General features: G+C 37.5%; 1 protein-coding gene across 1 annotated transcript in view; it reads right to left on the minus strand.

The window, feature by feature from the left end:
* Positions 1–16,392, minus strand: part of CAPN8 (calpain 8) — a 48,072-nt gene that overhangs the window by 18,740 nt on the left and 12,940 nt on the right. The window contains exons 6-11 of the mRNA XM_087964534.1: positions 14,602–14,679; positions 13,397–13,482; positions 6,480–6,554; positions 4,990–5,150; positions 1,114–1,289; positions 603–614 (exon numbers count right to left, since the gene is read on the minus strand). Of these exons, the coding sequence (XP_087820660.1) occupies positions 603–614; positions 1,114–1,289; positions 4,990–5,150; positions 6,480–6,554; positions 13,397–13,482; positions 14,602–14,679 (588 nt within the window). The remainder of the gene's footprint in view (positions 1–602; positions 615–1,113; positions 1,290–4,989; positions 5,151–6,479; positions 6,555–13,396; positions 13,483–14,601; positions 14,680–16,392) is intronic.

Raw genomic sequence — 16,392 nt, forward strand, 5'->3', positions numbered from 1 at the left:
TATCTACTGATAGGATATCTATTAATTATCAGGGTCACATACTTTACCTCATTTGATAAATTAGATCACTTGGGTCAATTACATGAGAGTAAGGTACTTTGGTGCCCCTTCTCCTTGCAGATATACTGTATTGCATTAGGCATTTAAATTAGAGATAACATTCAATGCTAGTTTATGCATTACACTTTTTTGCCATTATCATAATACAGAATATGCCCACCATGATTTTGTGGCATGTTTCAGTATACAGAGCTAGTGCATAATTAGTATAAAGCAAAGTTTTGACTTTTGCTTCAAGAGTATATCAGTTTCTTTTTCCCATCTCCTCCACTTAATCAAAAACAAATATGCTTAAGAGAGAAAGGTTAGTAAAATAGATGCCAGCCTAAGTTTATGTTGTACTTTCTGCACTCTCGGAATATGTGCCTGAACAGCTTTACAAACCATATTTCATATTTTTCCAAGAAATATGAATTGTCCTCATATATCACTCAGTCAATTGTCAGTCTAGAAGCATCAACATTTAAGAAGATGATTAAAATATTCAGTTCTGGCAAGAAGTAGCCATTTTTCATGATTCAGATTTCCAAATGTAGCGTTACCTCTTTGGGCATCTACAAGACATAAAAGTAATCAGTTGAAAGATAGCAGCATTGTCCCTATCACAAATAGCCAGACAATAAAATACAACAAGCCACCCTATACAATACAACATTTTTTAATTTGCTGTTCTCCAGATGTGTTGGATTTCAATTTCTATAATCCCTCAAAGCATAACCACGGACTATCAGAACTGAAAATCAATATGTTTGGGACACCACAATTTGGAATACCTGAGAAGCTGAATATTGTACTTCCTTTTCCCCCACATCTATTTTTTTAAAAAGTCTATCTTAAATGACAGGAGTGAGACACACCAAGTAAAAAGTGTGTTTGGTGGGAAAAGGATATATCTTTCTTTGTGAAAATGAGCAAGAATGCCCTAGTCTAGACACCAGCAGTCTAGACCTAGCACCATTGCCATCCCAAGCCACCCTAATCAATATTTGGCCAGAATCCTGTATAGTATTGTTTTGGGGGCAAAAGTACCCATATCCTAGGAAGTAAAATAACCTGATAAATGCAGTAGCCAATCTTGAGCCAATCTTCCCCCTTCATCTTCTGTCGTCTGCGATTTTTCTGCATCAAACCTACTATCATCGTGCAACAAGGCTCACATGCATTTGCTTCCTGATCATCATCTGGCTCCTCCAATTTGATTTTAAACTGGGGATTGGTCCAATATGTTGCTACAAAGACCAAAATATAAATACAGATAAAATTGTCATATTTGGTAAACCAAAAGAAAGATTTTTTTCTTGTGCTGGCCTACCAATGCTCACTCTTGCTAGAACTGCAGGAATAGCTTTTAGGTGTGAACCTAATTGTGATTTCCAGCTTGGCTGTACCATTATATTTATACAGTTAATGTTTCTTTCTCCCATCTCTGCCACCTCTGCCATAGCATATGCTATGCTATATATTTATTGCAATAAGCAAAATGCAATTGAACTACTGAGAGATATTTCCTAAGGGAGCAATAAGCAGCTGAGAACAGCTATGGTTATTAACCTCAGACAGTTATTTATCCACAAAAGACTATTATTGGCATACTCTGTGGGGTCTAATGCTCAGATGTGGCTAGAAAATATTTATAATCTCTCTGTCTCTCTCTCTCTCTGTGTCTCTGTCTCTGTCTCTGTCTCTCTCTCTCTCTCTCCCTCTCCCTCTCCCTCTCTCTCCCTCTCCTCATATGTTGTTATGGTTCCACTTTCCATATAAAAGTACAACATGATTTATAGGTTAAAAAGAATATGTTATGGCTCCAATATGGCAAATGCCCAAAAAAAGAGAAACGTATATGCAGAAAGGGGGGGGCTGCTACAGAGAGGGCAATGGCCGGGCATTACACTTTGTTTATTTCATGAGTCAGATTGAGGATTAGTATGCAGGGATAAGACGAGGAAGGAACTATTGTTATCATTTGATACCCAGATATTGGCAAAATGCCCAACAATGTAAGAGATGACATGTACTGTATATGCAGAAAGGGCTTCTGCAGGGTGATAGAGCTCCAATGGCCACTGTGTGCATTACACATTTGTTTATTTCATGAGATCAGATTGAGGATTAGCCTACCTAGAGACTAAAGTCTGAAAGCGCTGTTACCTTAGTACCAATCATGTCTCCAGAAACAATGCTGCCATTTTTGCACCTTTTTTCCCCTTTGATAGAGGTAGTGATGGTGGTTTTAAGTAAAATGGGTACATCTGTCCTATCAGCGTGATTTTGAACAAATTACCTTGTCTGTGTTTGCCCACTTCTGTCCAAGATTATAAGGAACTTGACAGAGTTGGATGAAATATAGAGAACTAGATTTGTAAATAAAGATTCTGCTTAGATATCGGTTTGCCCCAAGTTATGCCTGAAATCTCACATGATTCTATCAGTCTTTATGAAATTCATTTGTAAAGCATCAAAAGAGCTTTCATTTTATTTATTAAACTTCTATGCCACCCATTTCACCAAGGCAAAATGTTGGCAGTATCGATGAAACTTTAGAGAAAATTTAGGGAGGCATCTCTGCATGTAGCCTTTCCTCAAGTACCCCTCAGCCACATCCCAATGGAAATGAAATGCCTGGTCACCCATGGGCACTGATGCCTTCTTTGCTGGATTCAATTAAAAAAAAAATCATCTAGGACTTGGCTGGATGGTAGAAGGTTGAAGGGTAAGGCAAAACATCTGATCCCCTAATTTGTTGCCCAGAAGCTAGGCCCTGTGGGGCTCAATGGCAACATTTGGTCAATAATGCAGTGAGAAAATTACTTTGGGCTTTGCTGGTGTATCTAAGTGACTACCAGTATATACAACCATGGCTTAATAAATTAATTCAGTTACCTCATACCTAGCTGGTTCACATAACCAACTATAAATTAGATAACTCCATGTTAGCCCATTACATTATCCAAACACAGCCAATGTGGGATTCAATTTTTTTTACTGCTGGTTCTGTGAGTGTGGCTTAGTAGGAAGGCTACTGTAAAATTTCTAGTCAGAGGTAGTATCTGTCGGTTCTCCGAACCACTCAAAATTTCCACTACCAGTTCTCCAGAACTGGTCAGAACTGCTGAATAACACCTCTGCAATGTATCCAAAACCTTTATTATCTGTAGATGGAAACATCACTATTAAAATTATAGACATTTTTCTACCGTTGGCTTCTTTTTTCCAAGTGCCATGGTATCATTTTCATACATTTAATAGTTTACTAATTCTAGCAAATATTCAAATATCCGAGGTTGAAGGATTTGATCATTATACCACGATGAAAGCCATAAAGCTTTCTAAAACTATTTATTTATAGTAGCAGACTTAATCAAGAATTGGCTCTTTAAAACTGACATCACATTTTTATAATCCATTTTGAAATCATTTTAAATGTTTAATTAACACACCATGTTGCTATTCGTTTTAATTATATATTTGAGCTAGAATTCCAAACAGCAAATGATTTAGAGATTAATTTAGCATTAGATAAATAAAAATGAAACTGTTTTGCTAGATGGTTGAAATATACAGCTATGAAGTTACATGTTATGGATTGGTAATTTTTTACTGCAATTATAATTATATAAAAAACTGAATGGAGCATAGAAATAAAACATAAACACTTTGCTAGATGAGAACAAATATGCTAAGCAATAAAAATAGCACACATGAACAGTATGGAGATTCCTAGAAGCTAGGATGTATAAAATCCCTGAGTAACCAGCACTAATACACAATACATATATATTGTGAATCTTTTATATTATCTTATCACAGCCAAAATTTAGGTCACAATTTGAGTTCTCAGTAGTTATTGTATATCATTGTGCATTGCCATACCTCCCCAAAGAGTTTTCTTATCAATGATAGATACAAAGGCTGCATGAACCATGACCACAGGCTGGTTTCTTTTTATTTTGATTTGTCAATTGCTTACAAGATAATAGGTATAAGTATATACATAGTTATGAATACATGAAATGGTTACATATAAGAAAAATAAAAGAAACAATAGGACAGGGACGGTAGGCACGTTGGTGCACTTATGCACACCCCCTACAGACCTCTTAGGAAAGGGGTGAGGTCAATAGTAGACAGTCTAAGGTTAAAGTTTTTGGGGTTTGGGGAAGAAACCACAGAGTCAGGTAGAGTATTCCAGACATTGACCACTCTGTTGCTGAAGTTGTATTTCCTGCAATCAAGTTTCTTCAAGCCAAAAGAGGCAGACATATAAAACACTGGGGAATTCATTCTAAAGATTCAGGCAGTAGGATTCAGTACCTTATTCCCTGTGTCACCAGATGTGCTTCCAACTTTAAGGAATTACTGGTTTAACCTTTGCATGCTCCTCCTTTATTCTCATAATGACCAGAGGACATTGTGCAGCTCATCAGCTAAGCCAAATCCAGTAAATTTCAGAGATGTTAGCGACTCTTACTTGCTTAGCAACAACTCACACTCTCCCCCTTGCTTGCTGGACTCAAAAATAAAATAGGGTCATCAGTCTATTTGTAATCATATTTCTTGCCAACATCAGCAATCAGCCTCTTCCACTTTGGATGTCAAACTGTCTGCTCTTAACTGGACCATAAAGAATTATAACTTGGCCAAAATATAAAGCTGGGCCAAAAAAACAATGAATTCCCCCTGGAATAAAAACAACTTGCATTCATTTCAGGAAAGCAGTAACTCTGGAATAGCTATTTATGGATGGGGATTTTCCAAGGCAAAAGCAAAGAATTAGGTTTCCTTGAAACCAATGTTCTTATCTCTTGTACTATGGTAAAACCATTAAAGCAAAACCTCATTCATTGATTTAAATTACCACAGTGACTTCCCTAGGGAGATCACAACACAATCTGCATTGATTTCTGCAGTGCAAAATTGGTTATTGTATACCTGGATAATCTGGGGAGCCACCAGCTGTAGAACCACTTTGCCAGGTTCCATGGAATAGTTTCATGTTCCATTTATGAGCTTGATTGCAGATCAGAGGATCCGGAGACAAGTTGCAGATCTCAAGATCTGTAAATTGCTTTTTAAAATCTGAGAAGGACATCCTGCCACCAGAAAAGAAGAATGTACTGTGACTTTAAAACTGTGGCCCTCAGCTGGCGATTTATACACCAAATTGGGATTCAGAAGTAATCTAGAATAGATCAGTGGTCCACAAATTTTCTGGCTTTGCAGACTGGCAGCGGAGGTGGCAGGGAAATGTGGAGAGGGAATAGTTCTGTGCAAGTAGCAGTTCCAAATGTGCCACAGCCTGGTACACAGGAAAGTCACTGAAATTTTAAGTTTTAATAAACTTACTCTAAATAATAAATATAATAACATGCATTTTTCCTAGGACAAATGGACTTTCCTTTCTGTTGTAGTGAGTCTTATGTTATTTAATACAGTAATTGATGGGATTTAAGATATGAAAGTTAAGGATTGCTGATCTAGAATATTGCTATTCAGACAATTCTTATGACTATACAGAAACAGCAGATAGCAGCGAAATAAAGGTCTGAAACTTGTAGGCATCATGCTTAGCACATGGATTCCCAATTATCCCTCTTCATAAATCTGGTCATTTGGCTGTCCTTAGCATCAATATCATCTTCTTCCCATTCCTCACAACTGGAATCTGCTTCCTATATGATTTTTCAGACTCCAAATTGTTGGGCATCTCTGAGCATGGATTATTCAAATCCACCTTTCTCTTTATAGTATTGCTAAAGAGCACATGAACTAACTATTCACCACAGTGAAGCAGTAATAAAGAAGTATAACCGAATGGAGCTGAAATGGTGAACAAGGACCCCAGCGGATATTACCCCGACTCGTAGGCCTGCAGAATTTGTGGCCTGCTCTGGTGAAAGCAGCCTGCCAGCTATGAAAAGCAACTGGCATAGAAACTCTCATTGCTCTGCTGCCTGTCAAAACTTGGAAACACCAATAATTTAATGTGTACTACTCATTGCTGGATGTTTCATTTTAAAGTTGTTCACAACCAACCATAAGGGGAGAGCACCCATTTTTGTCTTGATAGTGATAAATGAATGAGTGCCTTAATTTTTTTCCATGCTCCACTACTAGGACAGATATTATTAGCTTTCTCTTGGAGTCATTGTATATTTTCTCCTGAAGCTAATAAAAGCCATTACATGGAGTATGACTTTAATCAGCAATGTAGCATGGCAGAAAAGAATGGTATCTTCTTCTCAATGTAGGCTTGATAACTATCAGGCCTCCCCATGTTTATTACTTTAATGGCAATTTTAAAATGGAAGATGCAACCGCAGATGGTATATTTAACTCCACTTTAGTTCCATGTCTTCTCATCACTACATAGATTTTAAAGCACATTCATCTATCGACTGCTAAAAACAGATATTTCTCACCAAAATTCTCCATCAATTGCTTCCCTATGCAGAGTATTCCTTTGCTTAAGATTAATATACTTCCATTCCAGAGCACTGTAATGAAACAAGGAGAGCACATAGTAAGATATGAATCAAGGATGTGTATTAGTGTTTTAAAGCACATCCTCAAAAATAGTATCTTCTTAACAGAGATTAGTTCTGACAGGCAGAAAATCAACTTAGCAACATGGGATATACAAAAAAGGTATTTCGAGTATTGCATTTTTCCAGATATGTTCAAGTGGCCCAGAAACACTCATGAAAGAAGCATGTGTGATCAGAACAGAGATATTTAGTTAAAAGCACAGATGAATGATGCTATTTAATTCTGTGTGATATCCTCATGAATCAGAGATCAATCACACAATTGCAGAATGGCCTTTCCTTTTAATTTTGCACATCTGATGTTGCTGGCTGATATGAGAATCAACAAAACACGTTTGCTGATTTGGTTATTGTAGACACCTAAAATAATTAATCACTATTTTGTTGTTCCTAGGGTTGTATATCAGATTAAAAATGTAAACATATTTAGATTTCAGATTTTTCTTTTCAGAAAATGTACAGTTTTCTTCTTGCAAATGCTTTGAAGGGAGACCAAGAATCCATGATTGGAAGCAGCCATTATGAGTTGACACATTTAGGATATCAAGTGAAATCTTCTGTGCGATGCCTGAGCCTCATCTAAAGCATGACTTTATTATTTTTTGTTGCCTTTTTGGGAATTCATATTTTATCTGAATCCTTTTTTTAAAAAAATATGGTAATCAAAACTGACTACATTTGTTGAAGTGGGATTAATCTGCAGAATAGAGTAGAACTTTTAATTCTCATGATTTAAAAACTGTTCTTCGATTAAGGCTACTTTAAATTACTTTTGTCTTTTTGGCAGCTTCACGTTACTGATTCATATTCAGCATACACACAATTGTGATCTCAATTACAACTTTTTCAGATGTATCATTGCTAAGACTAATCTTATGCTTCAAACAGAGAGTTGGGGGAGATCTTCTCATTACTTTTGTAAAACACTCTTCCAAATGGTTCATACAATCCTCCTGACTATTTTTCCCACTTCCAGCTTCAATGGAGAACTTATTCTTTCAGTCTTTCTGAAGCACTATTCACTTACTGTAAGAATGCTTTCATTCCTTGTCAATCGTCTTCCAATAATAAGGTGATAACTAAGGCTTCCACCCAGGGGTGGGATATGACAGGGTTAACTGCCGGTTCGGGATTTACGAGCTTCCCTGCACGCTGGGAGCCGTGGGCCTGTAAATCGTCCCCAGCAGGCTGCATGCAGAGATGCAGCCTTTGAAACAGCCTCTTTTCCTACTTTTTTAACTGCAGCTGTGCCTCATTCAGCAGCTGAAGTTGAAAAATCAGGAAAAAAAGATCAGGTAAGAAGAGCCCGAGTGGGCAGGTGGGCAAAAACATCAGCAGACATAGAACTGGTTCTATGACTGCTGCTCTTCAGAGCTACCGCTTCTACAGAGGTGGACAGAACTGGTAGAAACCCACCCCTGCTTCCACCTTAGTTTTAAGTTATTAAAGTTTACTTCCTAGAGTTTCCTTCTAGAGCTACAGAGCTCTGCTTGTCACCATCAGAATGAACAGTTGTCACAATGATGGAAACATTTAGGATTACATTTCCCAATCCTTTCTCTAAAAATGTATTTCATGAAATCTGATTGACATATCTCCACTTCTCTTCCCTGCAGGACAGAAATATCAATCACACTACATTTTCTTTTCATTTCTTCAATACTTCGACTTCTGGATGTCCTGCCCAACAAGATCTACTCTAGACTTTGCCAAAAAGAATTAAAACCTTATTTCACCAGGACCTAAAAGCCAGAGCCTTTTACTTTCAGTGTTATAGAATACCTTCTAAATCTTTTTCCTCTGACAGTTGACCAGAAACTAGTCATCTTTTTTGATACATGTAACTAATCTAACATTCTAGGTGTTTAATTTTTCTCCTAGCAACCTTGTCAGTTTGCACTTCCTGGAAACACAGGCTTATCTTTGGGCAGGAAAACAAATAGAAAAAATTCTATGTACATTGCAGGTCACCAATACACAGAGATTTTCTTTTATTTCTGTGGATACTGTTTCTTCATTGCCAGTTACTAGTCCTTCTTTCCTCTTATTTCAAGAGTAAGCAATGTGGTATCCATGGGTACCAATGTATTTGTAAAAACTCGGTAGGTACCCCATCTGAAATTTATAAACTAATTTTCTTTAAGAAACAGTAAATAGAGATCTACTGCAAAACAGGGCACCTGTCTCTGGCATCATATCTATTGACAAGATTGCTTTGGGTACACTTACTGTGCTAAAGAGAATCTGGGCAAAATGCAGGATGCTAGTTCATCTTTGGGTAAATAAACATTTTGTAATTTGGCCAGGCTTAAAGGGACAAGCATTTTGTGGAAGAAAAATTGTAAGTGTACCTATCATATACCACAAAATTCAAATAGTACTGTATACAAAAGGCTACTCAAGTCTAAATAATTAGGTTTGGTTACTGGTCATTTCCTAACCCTCACTGTTCATTTATAACAGAATAATAGAGTTGGAAGGGACTTTGGAGGTCTTCTAGTCCAATTCCTTGATCAAGCAGGAGACCCTGGCCTATACCATTTCAGAGAAATGGCTGCCTAATCTCTTCTTAAAAACCTCCAGCGATGGAGCACCTACAACTTCTGGAGATAAGCTATTCCACCGATTAATTATTCTCATCTCAAAATATTTCTCCTTAGTTTTGGGTTGGATCTCTCTTTGATAGGTTTCCAGCCATTACTTCTTGTCCTGCCCTTTCACATCATTTGGAGAATAGGTCCAACCCCTCTTCTCTGTGATAGCCCCTCCAATATTGGAAGACTGCTTTCATGTCACCCCTGATCTTTCTCCTCATTAGATTAGACATATCCAGTTTCCACAACTGATCATCGTGTTTTAGCCTCAGTGCTCTTTCTACAGCACGGATATTAAACTCCTGATGGCATGTTGTCATCACGTGACATGTTGTGACTTTTTCCCCCTTTGCTAAACTGGGGGTGGGCGTGGCCAGCACATGACGCATCTGGCCCACCGGCCGCAAGTTTGACACCCCTGTATCTAGAATCTCAACATCTTTTTTTTTATAAGGAAAAACATCTTATTTTATAAGGAAAGTTCCCACTTTAAATTGGGGTAATAATAAACTTCTACTTTTTCATTTGTCCATTCCCTATGATCCCTTCCGGGGAACCACATATCTTAATATACCTACTAAATCTTTGTATGCAAGTTCTATTTATTTAGCAGGATGCAATCACCCAATCACATACAGTGAGAAATCCATCAATCAGATTTGGAGAGAAACCAATCCAACAGCTTATTTTATCCCATAGAGCTGATTGCATAGATAGCCAGCTCACATAGCTCTGAAACACAGTCTCCACATGTTTGTTTGTTTATTCATTTATTTTTTTAGCTGCCTCAATCACTGAAAAAAACCTTGGGCACTGTATAAGAAAATCAGGATTAAAAACAGAAGTATAATAATACAAGAAAATATACTGCTTGGGAAAACAACAGTGCCCTAAAAATAGTCACCAACCAGGAGTACCCATCATTCTGTCTCAGAACTTCCAGAGATTATTTTATGTATACTCAATTCTTTAGTTAATGAGCAAGAAGTATTTCTCTGGCCTGTAAGCCAGTCTTTATACAGTAAGCCAACTCTGCTGCATTTAATGTGTAGCAAGCCTTAAAATTGCATACTTGACTGATTTCCTCAACACAAAAAAGCTTTAGATTAACAACTTTTTTTAAAATACAGTTTTATTTGGGTTTTCACACATACAAAATACAAGTAAAACATCTTTTTTGAAAATAGCATGGTCCCGGGTTGATCTTCTTTATACAGACACAAAACTCAATTTCATGCTCCTTTTTGTGTAATCTACATTTTCTATATAGTTTTTCCCCTTTTAATTTTCTCAATTTTATTTTGATTATCTCATCTCAATTCAAATCATTATATTTATACTTTTGTCTGTTCTGTTTCAATTTCATATTATCTTTTCTCATTAAACAAATTTTCTCCTGTAGTTACTAATTGGAGTATGACACCTTTATAACTTTTAATTACATCCATTCAACTCTTATTCAAACTTCAATATATACCTTAAGGTTATGACCTTCAATATAATACATAATACATAACTTCCAATCAAATTCTGCTTGGTACATTCTTATAATACACACTATATTCTTTAAAAAAAAAGATTATAAATATATGTAATTATAAACCCTCATTCCATTCCAATTCAGTTCTATCATTAATAATCATTAAAATCTTAACATCTTTAACACTTCTTTTCAATTAAATATCATACTTCCTTAAAGACACATATAATCTCCATCATTAATTTTTCCCTTATTTCTCTTCACATGTTTTGTAAATCATTAAATATTCATTTTGTTACACTTATTTATTGACAAGCATTCCACTGAATTACGATAGCTATTTTATCAAACATTTTAATCATACATTGTTTCATATTTTCTAAAATTATTTCTGTTTCTAATATAACAATACTATCTTATGTACCTTTGCAGAATCCCTTTTTCCATTAAATTTTCACCCATTATCTCTAAATAGGCCCTGTTTCTCTATATTTTGTTTCTGTCCTTTATAACTTCTTTTCCTTTCTTTCTTCCCTCTCATCTTCTCCCTTTTTATCCCCTTGTCTCTCTACTTCTAATTCTCTCTTCTGCATTTCCCTCTTCTGTTGCTTTCTGATTTTATACTTATTTTTCACTCTATTTTTTTTGAGTTGTTTTTCCCAATCTTAAACTTTCCATTCTCTTTCCCCCCTTTCCTTTTCCCCCCCACCTAAGATTACTTGTTCATTAAAGATGGCTTCTTCTTTGTCCCAATCTTCTTGTTCTGCAGGCATTTCTTGTTGTTTCTCATAATTCCAAATCTCCATTTCTAAAAACTGAAATACGAAGGCAAAAGAACCTCTCCCTTCTTGTGCATCTTCTTTGTAATTTTTAAGTTCCATTTTCAGTTCTTCTAAAAGTGGAGCCATTTTCAACAGTTTTAAACAACCACCCGATTGATTTTAGTCATTCAAATACAATAACCAAAAATCCAGAAATCATCAAGTAATCCAAATAGTCCTGAGTTATTTCTTCTTATTTCTTTTTCCACTTTCTCTTCCTGGGGTTTTTGTTGCGATATTTCAGTTAAAATGTATCTTTTGGAAGTCTTGTTGAGATTTTGCTGTAAGTTCTTTTTAATTCCAGGCAGTCTCCTCCCTTCCAGATCCTGCCCGTTTATTCTTTTTCTCTCCTTTCCTGTTTTCAAAAGCTTTTGATTATCCAGAAATCTTTATTATCCCTTTGACTTTTTATTTTCAGCATTAAATACCTATTAATGTCAAAGTGGATTTTTTTTTCCAATTTCTTGCTTAAGTCTCTTAGCTGTCAGTATAGGAAGAAGAGAAAAAAAACCCAAATCCTTTCCCTTTTCTCTCTCCTTCGCAGCTTAGAAATCTTCTTAGGGAACAATGTTATTGTTTTTTTTAATAGTTTCAATTCCAGGGTACCTTATTTGTTGCTTTTGCTGTTTGACCTGGTCAAGCAAAACTTTCTCTTCTTATCTTCCTCCTGCACATTCTTTTCCGGTCGAGTTCTTCTTTGTGGTGGCCATTTCTGACCACCGCTACAACCGCCTTTGGGAAAGGGAGTAATGGCCAGCTGGGGAGGAGAGATGCGGCTCTCCTCAACCCTGCAGGCAGTCTCCCCCCTCTTCACCACCTCTACGGGGTGGCTTAGCCCCAAAACCAGCCGGCTCGGGGCGCTCCAGCAGTGAGCATGGATCGAAGCCTCGCAGAGACGAGGTTTCAGTCTGTCGCCGAAGAAGCTCAAACCAGAAGTCGTCTAGATTAACAACTTTTGTCAAAGCAGCTATATGAAAGAAAGGGTTAAACTCTCCCTCTCTGCCTGATGCAATTCTAGTAATTATCCTGGCAGCTGCTAATTTGATTTTTTTACAAGCATATTAAATGCAAATATATCCTTAATGTCATGTCTAATTTGGCTGTGTGTTTATTTCAGCTTGGGAAGAATCTTCTTAAAAAGATTTGTTTTATCATCTGTCTCTGCTTCTAGCAATGAATTTCTTGCTATTACCAGATATAGTTAAGAGATGCCTGGTGTAAGTTAATAAAAAGTCCTGCTCATTTACTAATACTACATTTTTCTTTATTGGATGTCATTTGATTGACTGTTCAAATATAATTTTTGAGGAGTTATACAAAAAGGCCAGAAAGAATACCAGATAAATAATACATTTCTTTTGTCTTCACTTTCAGTACAATGTTCCACAAAATTACATGAATATCTTCCCTACAGGGAAATCCATAGCTTTGTTTACCTTTGTACCTGACAGCTGAGTAGCCCAAAGACTGAGTTGACATCACGATTTGTTGTATAACTGATAACTGTTGCATTCACATAACACTCTATTTCTTAAAACATGGTCTACAATTTCCAAGTATTTCCAAAATCAAAGAACCCACATGATGTTAGTACAGTGTGGAACCCTAGTTGACATGGAACTGAAGTAGAGAAACATAAATTTAAATCCTTTCTTGGTCAATGCACATTTTATATTTCTACTTAATCTCTAGCACAAGTCAGCTGTAAGATTCATATGGTATCCCAAATATGTTTCGTTGAAGACACTCAACAACTAATGAGAAGTCTATTTATAGTAATAATAATAAATATATGATGGTATAATATTGTATACAGAATCACAAGCATTAATAAAGAAAATGATGTTACAGTGATGATCTAGAACAGAAGGAAGAAAAACAGTAATAGGAATGTACTTATCACTCCAGGCTCCTGTCCATTCACATTCACCCCATGGATTTCTGATCCTGATTAATTCCTCCAGCCAACGACGGTAAGTAACCTATTAAACCCCACAAATATAGTCATTGTATTGAATTATTCTACACATTGCCTGTTCCCTCCCACTGCCTTCAGTTACACTGCACTGATTGTTTTTCATTAAGAATAAAAACAATTCTGGACTTCTGGAACCCAAGAAAGTGGAGAAGATCTCTGTAGCTTGAATTCTTGCCACTTGTTGATAGTACTCCCTCCTGGCTCTTTTAGACATGTGAGGCCAGACCTGAGAGACAATTAATGTTTTCCTAAGGAATAGCATTTGCCATCTGCCTTGAACAAGGTGGTAAAGTACCCTCTCCTGAAGAAGTTTTTTACATGATAATTCCCCAAATTTATCTCGACAACTAGCGCCTTGAATTGCACCCAGAAGATAACTGCCATTCCCTTAAAACTCTAAAACACAGTCCCAAGATATGTCAAGCAGTGCTTTCCTATAGTTGAATCTTATCTTAACACCTAGAGAGCAAGTGGGAAACCACCTCTTGAAGAGAATGCAGGGCATTGACTAGATCAGCAGTTCTCTATCATTTTTGGCACCAGAGAGCAGTTTTGTGGAAGACAATTTTTCCATGGACCAGGGGAGGGATGATTTCAGGATGCAGGCAGCAGTTGAGTGAGCGACACTTCATCTGCATTTATCAGGTATTGGATTCTCATAAGTAGTGCACAACCTAGATGTTTCACATGTGCAGTTTATAGTAGGGCTCATGCCCCTATGAGAATCTAATGCCTGAGGACCTGAGGTGAAGCTGAGGTGGTCATGCCAGCATTGGGGAACAGCTGCAAATACAGACGAAATTTCACTCACTCGCCTATTGTAATTGTCCAGCAGTGCAGCCCATTTCCTCACTATACTAGTCTGTGATTTGGGGGTTGGGGATCCCTGGACTAGATGATACTGTATATTCTCTGTGATAACCCCACTCTGGAAAAACTCCTTCCCTGAACTCAACCCCAACTTTCCCTGTAAGGAAAAAATTATATCATTCCAGGATTTGTGCCTTGTTAATTGCCACCCAGAATCTTTCAGGATAGGAGCAGGCTAAAAATAAATATAAATAAATGTTTTACTGAGCTTTAATTTGGTTGCAAATTAGGTTTTGAAAATTCGTATCTTTACCTCTTCTGCTCCAGTAACAGAATAAGCATGGCGTGAGAACAGCTGCTTACTTGTTTTTTGTACTTTTTCACTGGTATTCTAGGAATAAATTAAAATTATTGTCATATTAAAATTATTGTCAAAACATTTCTAGTTTCAGTGCACACTGTTTGAAAGTCTTAAAAAATCATAAAGTTGGAGAATCATCTAGCCCAACTTCCTTCTTAGAATTAGAAATCGCAAGCTTAAGCATCCCATAAATATTTGAAGCTCTCCATTGTATGAAAGCCTCTTTATTTCCATGAAGTGACTTTAATAACAAGATGTTCCTACTATTAAGATGTTTCTTAATACAATTGAATTGTAAAATTCCATTAGATCTAATCTTATCATCTTGGTGTAATATAAGGACTGAAGCTGGTGAGGCAGAAACCATCATATCTCAAGACAGACAGGACCCACAAGTAAAGATGGAACAGATATCCCAATCTCAACATTGGAAAGAGAAACAGCGAAATTTCCTTGAATTGTTAGGGTTTAGAGACTCCAGATTTATTATCTTTTCTGTGAAGTTGGGCAGACAACTAAGAGCAAGATTTGGTCACCTTTTATACAATAGATCCTTAGCAGTGGTGGAATTCAAATTTTTTTACTATCGGTTCTGTGGGCATGGCTTGGTGGGCGTGGTGTGGGTTGGTGGGCATGGCTTGGTGGGCATGCTAAGGGAAGGATACTATAAAATCTCCATTCCCTCCCCACTCCAGGGGAAGGATACTGTAAAATCCCCATTCCCTCCTCACTCCTGGGGGACGGTTTCTGCAAAATCCCTATTCCCTCCCCACACCACTAACCTGCTTTCCAGCTCCCTTCTCCTGTGCAGGGCAACAAAAGAAGACCCAGCCAATCAGCTGGGACTCGGGAAGTAGAGAATAGATGGAGGCGGGGCCAGTCAGAGGTGGTATTTGCCAGTTTTCTGAATTACTCAAAATTTCCGCTACCGGTTCTCCAGAACTGGTCAGAACCCACTGAATACCACCTCTGGTCCTTAGTTATTTGAGAAGTGTCATTAGGTTCTGACACCTATCAGCAGAAGTCCCAGAAGTCCAGATTGTATTCATTTGGCCAGGAATGTTTGTTAGGTGAAGATCTTGAACTTTTCCTGCCTTGTGTGAACTGCCTCCACTTCAGCTTATTATCACAATACAAAGTCCACCACCGAGCTCTGAGAGACTCATGTTGTTGGTGGCTCTTTGCAGAGAAAAGCAGAAGCAGAAGGAGAAGCTGATGCAGGCTGCAGACTGTGTCAGGGCTTTTGCACCTGGGTATCAGGCAGGTCCAGGATGGGCCAGTGTGAAATCCTCCTTGCAAAGCAAGCTTGTCAGCATGAATCCACAGCCAGCAGCAGCCTAGACTGCTGAAGCAGGGCAGGCTCGCCAGGAGCCTAAAGGCTAGGGAGCCAGCAGCGGAGGTAGCCAAGGGGAGAAGAAGCAAACCAAAGACAATAACATAGGTCAGTTGAGATCAGAGGCCAGGGAGGTGACAGAGGTGTAATATAGTGTCTATGCTATAGGGGCAGCCAAAAGGGCAAAGATAGAGTGAGATGGGTGGGTGAGGGAAGTTGAAATGGAGATAGTTCCTGCAGGACAGAAGAATGTGACCATGGGACACTGCAACTGTTGTAAATGTGGGACGGTCATTAAGTTTCCAAATTTTGGTCACTTGACTATGGGAACACTGTGATGACTGCAACATTGAGGACCTTTCGTAAGTCCATTTTTTTTCAATGCCATCATAACTTTGAATGATCACTGA

Source organism: Notechis scutatus, chromosome 1, assembly GCF_049901735.1.
Source record: "Notechis scutatus isolate UNSWTSFEM ecotype Mainland chromosome 1, rNotScu1.2, whole genome shotgun sequence".
NCBI lineage: Eukaryota > Metazoa > Chordata > Lepidosauria > Squamata > Elapidae > Notechis > Notechis scutatus.